General features: G+C 34.8%; 1 protein-coding gene across 4 annotated transcripts in view; it reads right to left on the minus strand.

The window, feature by feature from the left end:
- Positions 1-14258, minus strand: part of LOC100863240 (temperature-induced paralytic E) — an 86198-nt gene that overhangs the window by 5292 nt on the left and 66648 nt on the right. The window contains exons 3-5 of one of the 4 annotated variants that reach the window (XM_086916702.1): positions 13223-13510; positions 12001-12194; positions 8944-9263 (exon numbers count right to left, since the gene is read on the minus strand). The exons of the other annotated variants lie outside the window; for them this stretch is intronic. Coding sequence (XP_086772828.1) covers positions 8944-9263; positions 12001-12194; positions 13223-13510 — 802 coding nt within the window. The remainder of the gene's footprint in view (positions 1-8943; positions 9264-12000; positions 12195-13222; positions 13511-14258) is intronic. 4 annotated transcript variants of the gene reach the window in all.

The raw sequence follows: 14258 nt of genomic DNA on the forward strand, positions 1-14258 counted from the left end.
TTTAAAAAATAATCTTCGAAAGTCTTATCTTTGGGAAATAGATAAAAAAAATTTTCTCAAATCTTCTTGAAACGGATAATATTTACGATGATCCCTATAATTTTATTGTCATGAGAATAATTTCATCATCGATTTGAATAACGTGTCTCTCAGAAAGAACTCTTTAATGCCTGTAAGAAGCTCATCGACGATGAGGATCGAGAGATAATCCAAGTTTGCCGATCGTCTTAAACAGTTATGCAGCAAATGAATGCTCGTAATCTCGTCTCGAATACCAGGGAAGAGGACCTCCAAGGAAACTCCATAAGATATGAAGAAAAAAAATTCATTTTCTCGGAGTTAGATATCGTTATTTTTATTCGATCTTACACGTCCCATATTGTTCCAAATTTAACACCTCTCTGTCCTAATTTTTCCTTAAATTAAAGGAAGGAAAGAAAATTCACCGGAAAGCGATTCATGAATATTAGAAGAGCAATTGTTTGGGGACAATAAGCCACGTTCACACGCCTAATCTATTTTTAACACGTAACGTTAAAGCACGATGTGACTTTCGTTCGTTCGACGTAGAGTATAGAGTACCACGATAAATTTGCAAATTTCTGGATGTTGAACGATTGAAATAAAAAATTCCATTGGAACGATACTCTCAAAATACATAATATTCACATCACATATCGCGAATTCTCAATTTACCACTCTCTTCAAAATTTTACACGACGAAATTCCATCGCTCATTTATCCGAAATAAAACGAGCACGAAAAAAAAAAAAGAAAAAAAAACAGTGAGAGAAAAATAAAAAAAGGGAAGGAACGGCGCGAAGTTAAAACGATTAACCGTTTTGAAAAGGTGACACCAGATCCTTTATAATGTTTATCGGGCGCATGCTCTACTTGCTGTTCGCATCGAAACCAGACCAACGCAAAGTGATGCCGTATTATTGATCAAAATGTGTACACGGTGTTCGACGTTGAAAATCTTCAAAATTGTACGCGGTTATCGATTATCAATTCGCTCGACAACACGTTATTTCCTCTGGTAATGTTACACCTGTGCTCGATACATCGATCGAACGGAAATTAGAAGGTAGTGGCGGAATCGTCAAATTGGAAGATAACGAGAGAAAGAGAGAGAGAGAGAGAGAAAGAGAAAAAGAGAGAAAGGAAAAGAGAGAGGGAGAGAGAAGAAAATGTTTAAAATAAATGTTTGAAATTGGATAGAGTGTGTAAATGTAAGGAGGTGGTGTACAGGCAAGATGCCAGAGCCGAGGCCACTTTAACGTTCAACGAGGACAACGCTATCGATCGTGTTACCCTAACGAGCAATTTCATATATTAAAACACAGTATTTTATTATATTATAGACATTGAAAATGTTCAGATGCTGGATCAGACAAAGATGTTGATTCAGGGAAGGTTGGACGATTTTTTTTTTTTTTTTTTTATTATTTGATGAGTTTTTGTACGTCAGAGAGATTTGAGATTTTTTAGAAAGAATGATTGGTAAATCAATCGATGATTATGATTTTGAAATTATTAAGGGATAACAATGTATTCCTGCATTACTGATTGTTTTATAGAAATTGGTCAGAGGGATACGCCATATACGTTCTGTTCTATGATTGCACGATTATTATTTTTAGTAATAAATTGATTTTATTCGATAAATGTTTGCAAATATGTGAGCGATCCACTTCTGTGTGATATAAAATATATTACACAAAATTTGACTTTATCTAATCTTTAAAATTTATATCTTATACTTTATTTTAATTAAAGAAAAATTATAAATGGCAATTTAAGAAATCTGAGATTTCTTCTAATTGAATATTAATTTATTGCAATTTTCGATATTAATGTAAGGATATAGAAGTGGATGACCTGTGATACGAGGAATATTTAGTAAGTCGAAGAAAATAGCAGAGTTTCTCAATCGGGCGGACGGATAAGGGATAAGAGTAGAAAGAGGAGGAAATAGGAGGTGAGGTTGTTGGAATTATAAGCTGGGGGTAGAGGTGGTTAGGTCAGAATCGATGCCTGCGTCCTTGCTTAGCCTCGCAAGTGACCTCACTCACGCATCTCATATAGAGGTAGATTCATAACTAATGATGGTACGTGTTGATTTCATCATAGATTAATTACTCCTGGTCATATAAGAAAAATAAATCCAAGATTATATTTCTTTTTTTATATAAAAATTATTCTTTTTAATCTTGTAAGAAATTGAGAAATTATAATAAAATTAAAATTGGAATCTCAATTAAATAACTTTTTAAATAACTGTGTTAATCATTGTCCTCTGTTTATAAATAGAATGACACGTTTATATTAGTGCATCGTGCGATGGTAATTGAATTCAATGGATAATCTTAAATAAACACGTGAATGTGTATCCAGAAACAGGAGAGAACCTGGTATTGTCGTTTATGCATCGTGTTTCTGGTTGTCACAAATAAACTAAACGTATGGTTTCGCATAATTTCTGATAATATACGACCATGTTTGATTTAGATTAGCTAGTTTAACGAATTGTAAATAGAGTTGAAGATTAATTAATGGAAAAGTAAAATAAATTACTATAAAAATTGATGATTAACAATTAAAAATTAAATTTAAACTTTATTTATAAGGGAATATTTCAATAATCGATCGATCTTAAAGTAGCGATAGATGCAGAGACGCAATAATTTTTGATATTAAATAAATGAAACTTGCACTCAAACTTTTGGATAATTAATATATCTCAAAATCGGTATAAACTATAATATTTTCGTTGTACTTCCACACAATAATCATTTCTAACGAACATGTCTCGATCTCCGAAAAAAGAATCCAATCCAATTGGGAATTAATTAATGGTATCGTGGCCAAAATTAATTATGCTTCGAATTCTGATACGTAAGAGAAATTAATTACATCGTGGCAGGTAAATTGATCGTCGTGGGACACCGAAAACCCGATGGGAATTTCCAATTAGCACCAATTCCAAAAAGCATTCGAATCTTTGATGAACAGATTCAAATCAAGGATTGCCTCTTTAAAGCGCGTCATTTAAGAAAAGTTCAGACTTCGCATGATCGCTACATTCGCCATTGTTTTTGGTTTCGAATCGTGATTGATATCAATTCATTAAAACCAATAAAAATATCGTCGAAATTCTATCCATCCAATTCTATCGATCCAATTTACATAGAAATACGTAGAAACGAAACTTCAAAGGGCGATGAAAGTATCAATTTCATGAAATTTGTTCCTGTTGTTAATTCATTTTGAAACTTTTAGGTCACTTTGATAGATTATCTTCAAGTTTTTAATATATATTGGCAATCTCTGTTAAAAATAAAAATTACTCTTCAAATTAATTTTTAACAATATGTGCGTTAAAATTTTGACTTTATCTTATTCGTATTAAAAGAGAATTAATTTAACCCTTTATCGATTGAAATTGTATAATTACAGAGAATAATAATAAAAAATTGTTTAGATTTCTTACTTTGAGGTTCAAGTTGCTTTTGAATTCGATTGTTCGCGCAGTTTGCACGACAAGTAACCGTGAGATACCCTTAAGGAAAAAAAACTCTTTGAAAGGTTCAGTAGCAGTTTTTGGCAAGCCGACAACGCTATTATCTTTCCCCGCTTTGTTCGATCATCTTCTTTCTGCACGATACCTTTTCTTTTCTTTTTTTTTTCCCCCTCAATAAAACTGAAGAGGTAACAATGAACCTGAAAGAAAAGATTCCCTTCCCTATGTTTCTAAAGGCGCAATAACGATTAAAAATTCGATGAAACGTAATCTTCTTATATTTGTAAAATTTAATTTTTCCGAGAGAAAGAGAGATACGAATAATTAATTCTTCTTCTATAATTTATCGCGATATTAGTGACGATTATAATATTTAATGAAATATTCTCTTTGTACATAAGTAATAAATCACGTATCGAATTTCTATACCTTGGTTTCCCACGAAATCTCTGGTTTAATATCAGAAGACAAATATTCACGTTCATTCATACAATGTGCGCGCGTACGATACGACGAAGATGCATGGAAGGGAATTTCTAGACATCGCTCTCAAGAAATACAGGGCCTCTCAAAAGGAAAGTTCGATTCGATGCATAATGCACGATACGCAACAAATAAATGGAAACGAATGAGATATGAAAAAGTATATATGAGAAATAAAATTGATTCATGATTCAAATTTATGATATTATTTTCTCACTAGAGAAGTATTGCGAATTGTATAAAGTAGCATAAGTTTTGAACCATTCTGTAGTAATTCATCGATTTCACAGACTGCAAGACGCCACCTTGTTCGTTTTCCATTTAAGCACACTCTCTATGGAAACATGAAACTCAGAGTGAGATTTGGCTCCATTAATAATATATCTAGCATTGCAGTTACCAAGTTTTTGAGCATTTCATCAGCATCATGTTCTATTCCGTATCATTTCATCGTTATATTTTTCGAAAATAATTTCTGCATTACTGAATTCTTTTTTTAAAGAACGATATATGAATTTGATTGGAGCGTGTAAATTGAATTAATATATTATATTTATCGACAAAGTGAAAAATTTATTATATTTGTTTAAATATAGTTTATTCCACTTATAATAAAATTACCATATTTTTAAGATACTTTGTATATTAGATAGATAACAAGTTATATGCATATTATATGATATTTTGTAGAACGATAATTTTTCACAAGTAAATTATATAATTATAACAATTATATGACAAATTTATGTAATAAAATTATTGATATTTTACATAGTTTGATATATATCTTGAATAATATGAAATATTATTTTTGAATATTAATTCGATATTTGAAATTTATATTTTAGCTGCATAAAACTCTATAGCCTAGTCATGATAAAACAAGTAGAATGAAACAATTACAATCAGACTGATATATTAATTGAAAGATTATAATTTTTAAATTAATTCATTTAATCCAAATCCACTCTGGAAATTAAAATTCTCATTTAATTGAGAAAATTTCGTGTTATACTTTACTATATATTCCTTACAATCCCTCCCCGATAATCGAACAGCAAAAAGCAAATCATAATTTCCGTTCATGTCGGCGCTTTCGTATAATTCTTTCGAGTCAAAGCACCCTTCCATTTATAGCTCAGCTCAGGAAAAACTCAGGCGACTCGTAGTCTGGCAAATAAAGTTTCCTATTACTACGTCAACTGGAACTTCCACTATTTACGCGAACTGCGTAATTTCATACTTTCGTATTTTCACCACGAAGATCGAGCAAAGAATCGTCCAGTTTTCTCATCTCAGCTAGGAAGTTATAATCGACGAGGAAGAAAATCGATGAAGATTAACGTTTTCTTAAGAGGAAAACTATCTGTGACCATCTATTGTACAAGACTTTGCAAATTTATGGGATATGTTTTTGAGATTTAAAAGATCAAAAAAAGAAGAATTCAACGTAAGTATTGAATTATTTTAATGGAATAAAATTTTCTACAATTAATTTTGTTTAAGTTAAATTGAATGGAAAATATCTTCGTGAAAATTATTTGAATTTTTTCGTTTCATCGAATTATAAATAAAATTCAATACGTTTATGATATCAAAAATATTTGATATAAAAAAAGAAGTAATACAAATAAGAAAAATATTTATAGAGGAATGAATTAATTGACAAACATCCAAAAAAACATCCAAAAAAAAAGAAAAATAATCACTTGACCGTGCTTTTGCCACGTTTTTATTGCGTACACAAAATTCTATTTCAATTCGTCACAAACATTATCGTAGAAAAAGATTCATATATTATTCCATTATCGAAGCTATAACAATCGTTCTATTGTTCACATACGATAATACCTGTCTCTCGATGATAACTGTGTCTACAAATAAATTATAGAAACAAAGTATTTATTTCGTGATGAACATAAAAGAGCAGAATTGCCTTTTGCAAACGTTCAACGAAATGTTTTTAGAAATGTACTTATAAAATGTTTCGATTTGTCGAAACTTTTAATTACCATCATTTGTGATAGAAATTAAAACGTGTATCTATATTTATTTTGTATGAAATATTAATATTCCATTGTAGAGGCGACAAAAAAGTTGTCACAAAAGGAAATATATTTTTTTTTAAAAATAACTAATATATTTATTTTCTATATATTTAGAAAATTATGAATTTTAGTTTACTGGAGATATTAGTATTGCAATCGCTCGTTAAGTTTTCCAATTAACCTTACAGATTAATTTTGCAGGGACACGGTAAATAATAAGCGACGTTCAAACGTTCAGGTTGCAAATTTTCTGGTTAACATCGTTACCATGTTTTCGTATTTCAAAAGCATTTGAACGCTCGTTTCACATAACAAAATTGGATCAAATTCTCATTGTCTGTATTTCATCGTCCCTTCCCTCCACAAAGATAATCGTATTCGCATTTTTTTTGTTTTATTATAATAAACTATTTACCCTTTATTTAATAAATTATTGCAATAGTTGCAGATTTTATTTAACACACTTTATCTATCATGACAATTTTGTTCCTGATATAGTATTTTGCAAATAGAAGGAACAAGCGCAATTTACAAAATGAAGTTAGAAGAAGCTTATAGTAAGAAAATTCTAACATTTTTTCTAACAGAAAAGATATAAAAACTGTAGAAAATAACTATTTTATAAATAGTTATAATTATTTTTTTGTTCTGAAATTTATAAATACTATAATTTTATATTATCACAAATCCACAAATTCTCACATTCCCCTCTAAATTTTTCTAAAATCAAAAATAAAAAGAAATAAAATTTCTTTCAAAAATGTATATCAAGTCCTTCCAACACTATTGCAATTATCCCATCAACATATCAAAAATTACTTCCATTCAAAATATCCCCTCAGTATTTGTCTCATTACACAAATCACGATGATCAAACGTGCCAATAACGCACCAAAAAATGTAAACCGAAAACCGTCAACCGCCGAGTAAAACTCCGTCTGAAACTCGAGAAAATAGATTGGCGATAGACACGACGTACAAAGGGGTTAAATCGTGTAACAGGAAGTAAGCCGGATCGGTGGTGAAATTTCGAAGCTATAGATCCGATTCGATATAAGGCTAATCGAATTCGGTGCTGCAACGTTCACGTTATCCTGATGATAGGATATCTTCGGTTTGTCGCGGTCCAACGGTGAAATTGACCGCGTAATCATCCGATATCGACGCTTTATCGTGCTCGGTGACCGTGCGCCGTGGATATTTATACACGACACCGTGTTTTATGCCTGTTCTCGGGCACAAAGGCCGCTCGATAGACTATTTTCCACCACGAGGACGAGCATTTCTCCGCATCCGGTTTTTCGATCATCGGCATGGAGGAATCTCGGATGATGGTTTCTCACGGTGATCGAATCGAAAAGCGTGCGAGTTAAATGCGAGAAACGTGAAGTTTCGAGGAGGAGGGGGAGAGGATAAAAAACGAGGATTACGTTTTTGCAGATTTCGATGGTAGAAACGTGTTGGATGGATTTTGCTTGGCGGTGTAATTTTTTTCCAGGAGGAGGGTTGTATCGGAATTCGATAAAGAAATTTTCTTTATAGATGATGCGAATGCAATGGTGATGAATATATATTTTGTTCCTTTTCGTAAACGAAGGGGCGACGTGTCTCATGTAACAGTTTTCGATGCAAGAATTTTTTTTCTAAATAGAAAGGGAAAGATGCACAATTCTTCGTGACACGCGTCAATAAAAATAATATTGTCATACTTATTTTTTCGATGCACAGGGTACAATACAGGGGCAAAGTGATAATATAAAATTCATCAAGGAATTCAATCTCTATAAAGCATCTAATACACTTTAAAGCCCTCGTATAGAAGGTTGTCGCAAGCGACAATGGGCGTAATTGCGAACATTCTGCAGGATTATAATTTTCCAGGTTTCCTATTTTCGTTCGGTGAATAGGGAGGGAATTGTATAGTTGGCGTCACCAGTTCGAAGTTTCCGTCAAATGGAACGGAAAAAACTTCTAAAGAACATCAGCTTATGAATTTCTTCAAACCTTACGCGAAAAGGCAATTAACTGTTGTATAACCACAATTTGAATATTTCTATTCTGAGCGTGGCACGTAAGAAGTTTTATTCGATTATAACGTGTATAAATCTTGGTTGACACATTCTTTTTTTTTTTTTTTTTTTTCTTCTACAGAGGAGGAGTAAATTGCCAGGAAAATTGCTCATGCACGATCTCGAAATCTCGTTGTTAAAACGATTATCTGCTTAGAATTAACGATTCTTTTAAAGCATCTATTTTCTGCTGCTAGATTGACTAGAAGCCTCGGCGGTTCCAAATAACGCGATATTCTGAATACCAAGGTGAATCGCCTAAAGCCATCCAAGTGTCCCATTAACAACGTTTATTTTCGTTTGACTGAATCCTGATCATTAGCTGTGGCGTTATAACGTTATTACTCGTAACAACGAGAATAATGATGTTCAAATGCGCGCTTTCGATAAATATATATACTCGATTATAAAATATTCCATATTTTACAGAAATAGAGAAAAAGATATGAAATATTTATCTTTCACAAGAAATCGATCATTATTTTTTTTCGTAAGAATTATACATAATTTCTAATCAACGCGTACTTGGTGAAATTAATTCGAATATCATCAAACTTCCAACTATTCTCTTTAAAATACATACACCAAACCCCTTCCAGAACCCCTTCAACTTCAAACTTCTTCGAACGAGTTCTCGTACCCTTCGAAACATACAACACATTTTTCTCCGTGGAAAAGAAAATTTTGCAAGCAAGGACGAGAGGAGGAAGAAAAGAGGCTAAGAGAGTGAGAAAGAGAGAGAAACTAAAACGCAACTGAAACAAAACACATAGGAAAAAAAGAAAAGAATATCTTTGATATCTGTCGGGTTAACGCTTACCCCTGAATGGAGTACGAGTTTGGTATCCCATCCAGGCTTTCCCTGCTGATGTCGTCGGCCATGGCGACCTTCAGCTGATGCCCAAAGCTCGCTAGGTCTTCCCTGAAAGCCTCGCTGCCGGGCGTAAGGGCGCCGCTCGTCAGTGGCAGGGGTGTCGCGTTACTCCCTTCGCCCTCCCCGCCCTCCTCGCCCTCCTCCCCGCCCACGAGGACCACCTCGTCTTCGTTGTAGATCTTGAAGTAGGCGATGGTGAGATATATCACCGAGATTATGAAAGACGGTATCGGAATCGCCATCGCGTACACCAGATTCATGTACACCTGCGGGTAGAACACGTCACGAATGGAGCCACGTTGCCTCAACGAACTGAACACTCTTTCCCCTCTCAAGTTTCGCTATTCCGAGGGGAATTCTTGCGCGCGGACAGAGATTTCGAAGTGGATCGCGAAAAATTTATTGCAAGGAACGTTTTAAATCCGTGGATGGAATTTTTCCCCTCCTAGATTTTTATCGAATTTCTCTCGAAAGTATCAACGCAGAGTAATTAGTTAAGGAAATTAATTGGAAGGATTATTGAAATATTTCGTAAAATGTTAACACATCAGTTAACTCGTTTCAACAAGTATTCTTTACAAGTAAAAATAGATGATTAAATTAAAAATTACTTAAATGTTAATAGAATAATAACAATCTTTACTATAAATATTATACACATTGAAACATAATTTCATTTTATTTTAAGCGACATTCGTTCGCAAAGTAAATCAAAAATTACTAATAGCGAATGAAAGAGATAACAATTCTTCCAAAATCTCGATCTTGCCACCACTAGTCCATTAGAAGCATGATTAAAAAGGAGGAGAGAAATAAAAATCTCATCTCTCTCGATCCATGTTTTCGCCCCAAACTTTAGAATTTGATGGCGTCAAATATCGTATCTCGAGGGTGTCATTAATTTACGAATAATTGACACGCGTACCCGCGCCAAAAAATATTGTCGTCGCTTTGTAAGAGTGCTCGTTCCATCCTTCTCCCTCTTACAACCCTCCCGCCACGTTTCTCTCCCCTTCCTCGTTCGCATGGATTTCAATTGGAACCGCGGCTGAAGAGCGGGCGGGCGAGAAATTTTCTTTTCTTTCCTGGCCGCGCGGCACGAGTTTCAACGACGGTTCCCGTCTTTGTCGTCGGGCAGGGCATTCAGCCTACTTGAAATGCATTGTTCGTCGCTGTGCAGGCGGCTACGTTTCCGTAAACGTAACGGAATTCCAGTGCCGACGGAAAATCGTTTTCCGCGCCGAGATACCGATGGATCGCTCCCTCCAACGCCTGTTTCTTCTTTAAAATCAGGATTATTCGTCAGATGATTAATTTCTTTTTTTTTTTTAAATTCGCCATTCGTTGCTCTTCAATTCTTAAACTCTCTCTCTCTCTCTCCTTTGTCTTTTCCTTTATCTGATTCACGCGAAATGTCGAAAGCAGCCCCCAATTTCAGCTTCAAAGAATCAAATTGCCAATATTCCATTATGCAATTACATTCTCCTCTTTGTTTTTCTCATGCTTTCCAATTTCCTTGATAACAACAGTCGCGAGACAATTCTTCCTTCGTTCTTTCTCCCTATTGTAACGCCTGCTTCATGCAACCGCCATCAATTACTCCGAGTTTGAGGATCTTTGTGTCCCAATTAAAACGGATACCGATCTCGGTTAATAACGAGCACTGTTACGTATGCACTTTATACCTATTTACAGAGGAGAAGGGAACGTTGTTGCTCCCCTGCATAATGTGTTATGCCCTCGATAGGCACCTGCAGTATCGATTCACGAAGACGGTAAACTCGTACGAAAGTCGCACAACACGTAGAGAGACGTAGTTTCGCGTGACTTGTACGTGCAAGTACCGGCGTTTGAAATTCAGTAACCTGGTTACAGTTCGAACCCAAAGGCACGACGACATTCGATCCCTCTCGATTTCCATAATGGCAATTGGCTGGATCCATCGTGGATAGATCAGAAATCAATATGGTATTGAAAATTCTGGTGAAATCTTTGAGGATTTATCGAGCAAAACTTATTTCCAATGCTCTGTTTCGAGATGTTTTGGTGTCTGTGAAATGCATCCCTTTTTGATCGAAGAGGAGATATAAGGCGTTCGTGAAGATTCTTGTTGCCAGGTTTTTGCATTCATAAGTGATTATTGATTTTGATGCGTAGACGGAAAACTTGACGATTCTGCATTTGATTTTATTCCATAATAATATTTAACGAGTGGTTTTTCAATTGGTTGGAAGAGGTTCGAGGAAAGAAGTTAAGAGATAAACTTTTTGCTCGAGCAACAGAGTGATTGTAGATAACGTTTATGGAAACTAAGGGGAAAAAGAGAATATACTGGGATTCGAATATTTGCGAGGCTCAAATTCGAAAGAAACTTGTAATACTCTACTCTTGCTTCTTCGTTATTTGTTCCTATTTGCATTTTGGATATACAGATCTCGATACTATGCCTTACTTTTCAATTTTATTTCTTCGTAAGATCAAGATTCAGGAAAAACTGTTATCATCCACATTCTTTATATATAGATATGTAATACCAGGTAGAAATCTACTTTCAACTTTTTCCATCTCATTCCATTAAACTTTCAAAAACAGCAAAGAACTTAGGATGCAAACAAGAAAGAATCCTCCTTTATTTTTTATGCAAACGCGAAACAAAAATTGAATCATATATATGAAATCATTACAGGGTATGAAAATAGGATAATTGTTTACAAAAAGATATCACTCTCCGATAGATTAAAAAAAATTAATCCAAAGCGAATTTAAATCGAGTATTTATTTAATTCTGATTGAAATTAATCGATGCCAGAGAGAAAAATTTATTCAACTTCTTACATCTAGTTTCTACATCTTGTTTATATTCAGATTAATTTTTAACTTTAAGCAACGAGTGAAACTTTCACATAAAAAAAAAAAAAAAAATGAAAATCAAGAGTGGTACCTTTTCTATCAAATATCTGCTTATAAAAGTAAGAAAGGAAAGATAGAAAATTGTAGAGAGACCTGCCACATGTCGAGGTCGCTGATGACTATCCCGGGGTCCACTTTCGAGTAGTAACAGCTAAAGTTCTGCCCTATGATGGCGTACTGCCGGTAGAAAATACTGCAATTCAGCATTGGAGGGTATCCACAGCCTTTTACGTTGGGGAACAGCTTGGCCCCGGTGAAGTACCACTCGGAGTCGTTGCCCATGAGCCCTGCGAACTTCGCCTCGTTATCATCCAGTCGCCTCACCGTCTCGTCGACAAGCATTTCCATCGAGGAGAGGAAATGAAAATGGTGGACATTGTTAGCGTCGCTTCGAGCGACAGCGTTCGATCAATTCGAGTGTTCGAACGACAACGAATTTTCCTGTTTCGTTAGTGGAACGCTTTCGCTTTCGAGATCTACGCTCCCTGACATTTAGAAATTGAAATTCAACTGTCGTGCGGGGTTGTCGATGGTTCGTCGCATGCGAGTTTGTATTATTTGCGCATTGGAGCACGAGTTTCTGGCTGAGAGTGGAATAATTAAAAACTATGCCGAACTTTCATTAATCTTTGAAGTTAGATTTGTGCTAAGTTGTGCAGTAAATTCGTTCGTGTTTCTTTATGATAGTTTTATATAGAATTTAAACAATCAACAACATATATTGTTTTATAATTTTTTGCCTTTTTCTCAGATAAATGTACGTCCAATTTAAAAATGAAATGATAAGTTGAAAGTAATTTCTCTTGCAAAGTTACTTTCAATTAATCCAAGTACAATAACTTTTCGAAATGAATTACCTAATTAAATATCAAATATGAAATAAAAAAATGTACTTTTCTATAACAAAAAAGAATTTTTCTCCCGAATATATAACCCCGCATGACTTATTCAACAGAATATCGTATCGAATCGTACAAATTTTCTCAATCAACAGTGAAAGATTAATAAAATAATAATAATAAAAAAGAAACTTCCTTCCATATTTATCGTTTCATCCAATAAAGACAGAGAGAGAAATTTTAAGAAACCTTCGTCTTAAACATTCAGCGCAGTTTCCACCAAACGACACATTTCCCTATTATCTTCTTAACAACAATGAAATTCAACGTAGATACCGGAAACTAACACTCTCATAAATACCTCTAATACAATCATTAATTACATCGAATCAACTACAATAAAGATTCGACCGAAATTTTGTAAGATTATTCGGCTCGAACTGAGAAACGTAACAGCCGAGCACGTTGTTCTATACCTGTAGGAAAGGGTTTCGGCAGTCCTGCTTCGTCGTCCTCGGCGAAATCCTCGTCAAGGTCCTCGACGTAATCGTACTCCCTTAGGGAGCGGTCGTAACGCGGTTTTTCCATCGTCGTGCTGTCTTCGTCATCCTCGACACCTCCTACCGCTCCGCCTCCCTCACCCTGTCCATCGCTATCCTCGGACGTATTAGTCGGTAGCTTGTAGTTGACGCGTATTTGCGTGCAATCGTACAGCTCCTTGGTGCAACCCTCTCTACAGGACGTCCATGAGCAGTTGCTCGTACCTGGACTCAACGGATCGTTCATGGGCTTTACGTTGATGAGGAGGCACTCGTCAGTGACGAGGATTTGACGGGGAGCAGACAACGAAGAGGCTAGATCACGACAGAGACTGGTGCACGCCGAAAAAATGATGGGTTATGCATCCGTAAGGGGTAGGGGGAGATAGAAGATCGAAGAGTTTAAATTCGAAATTTGTGATTTCCTTTCTTGGGGGTGAGAGATGTTCGAGAGATTGAAAAATGGATACTTGTGAATCTTCTTCTGCAGTTTGCTGTTGTTTCAACGAGGGGTGAAAAGTATTTGCACGCCCTTCAAATAACTTTTTTAATATTGGATGAAACCGCTCGAATTTTTTTGAGATGTTAGAATTAATTTACTAGACAACGCGCGAAGAAAAAAGTCTGATTTTTTATCTCAGCTTATAGTGAACATTTAGGACATGCCTTGTTTAAATCTAAAAATCTTAATATACATAAAACTTACTAACACATGATTTAAATTTTCAAGATAAAAAAAGTACTGTCAATTGTTTCAAATTTATTAAGTAAATTGAAAATTGAAACGGCAGCAAACTTAAATTGAATTACATTTACAAAATGTGACAAAAGATACAATTTTTCGACGTGCATCGTGTTACACGAGACAATAAGAGACAAACGAAGATAGGAGAAGTTGAGAGACACGTATGGGGTGAGTGTCGACTAAAAGAATCGAAGCGCATAAATCGTTGAAGAAACAGGATCAGAAGAC

Source organism: Apis florea, unplaced genomic scaffold (assembly GCF_048593485.1).
Source record: "Apis florea isolate Af1SG1 unplaced genomic scaffold, ASM4859348v1 contig_3803_pilon, whole genome shotgun sequence".
NCBI classification, from domain to species: domain Eukaryota; kingdom Metazoa; phylum Arthropoda; class Insecta; order Hymenoptera; family Apidae; genus Apis; species Apis florea.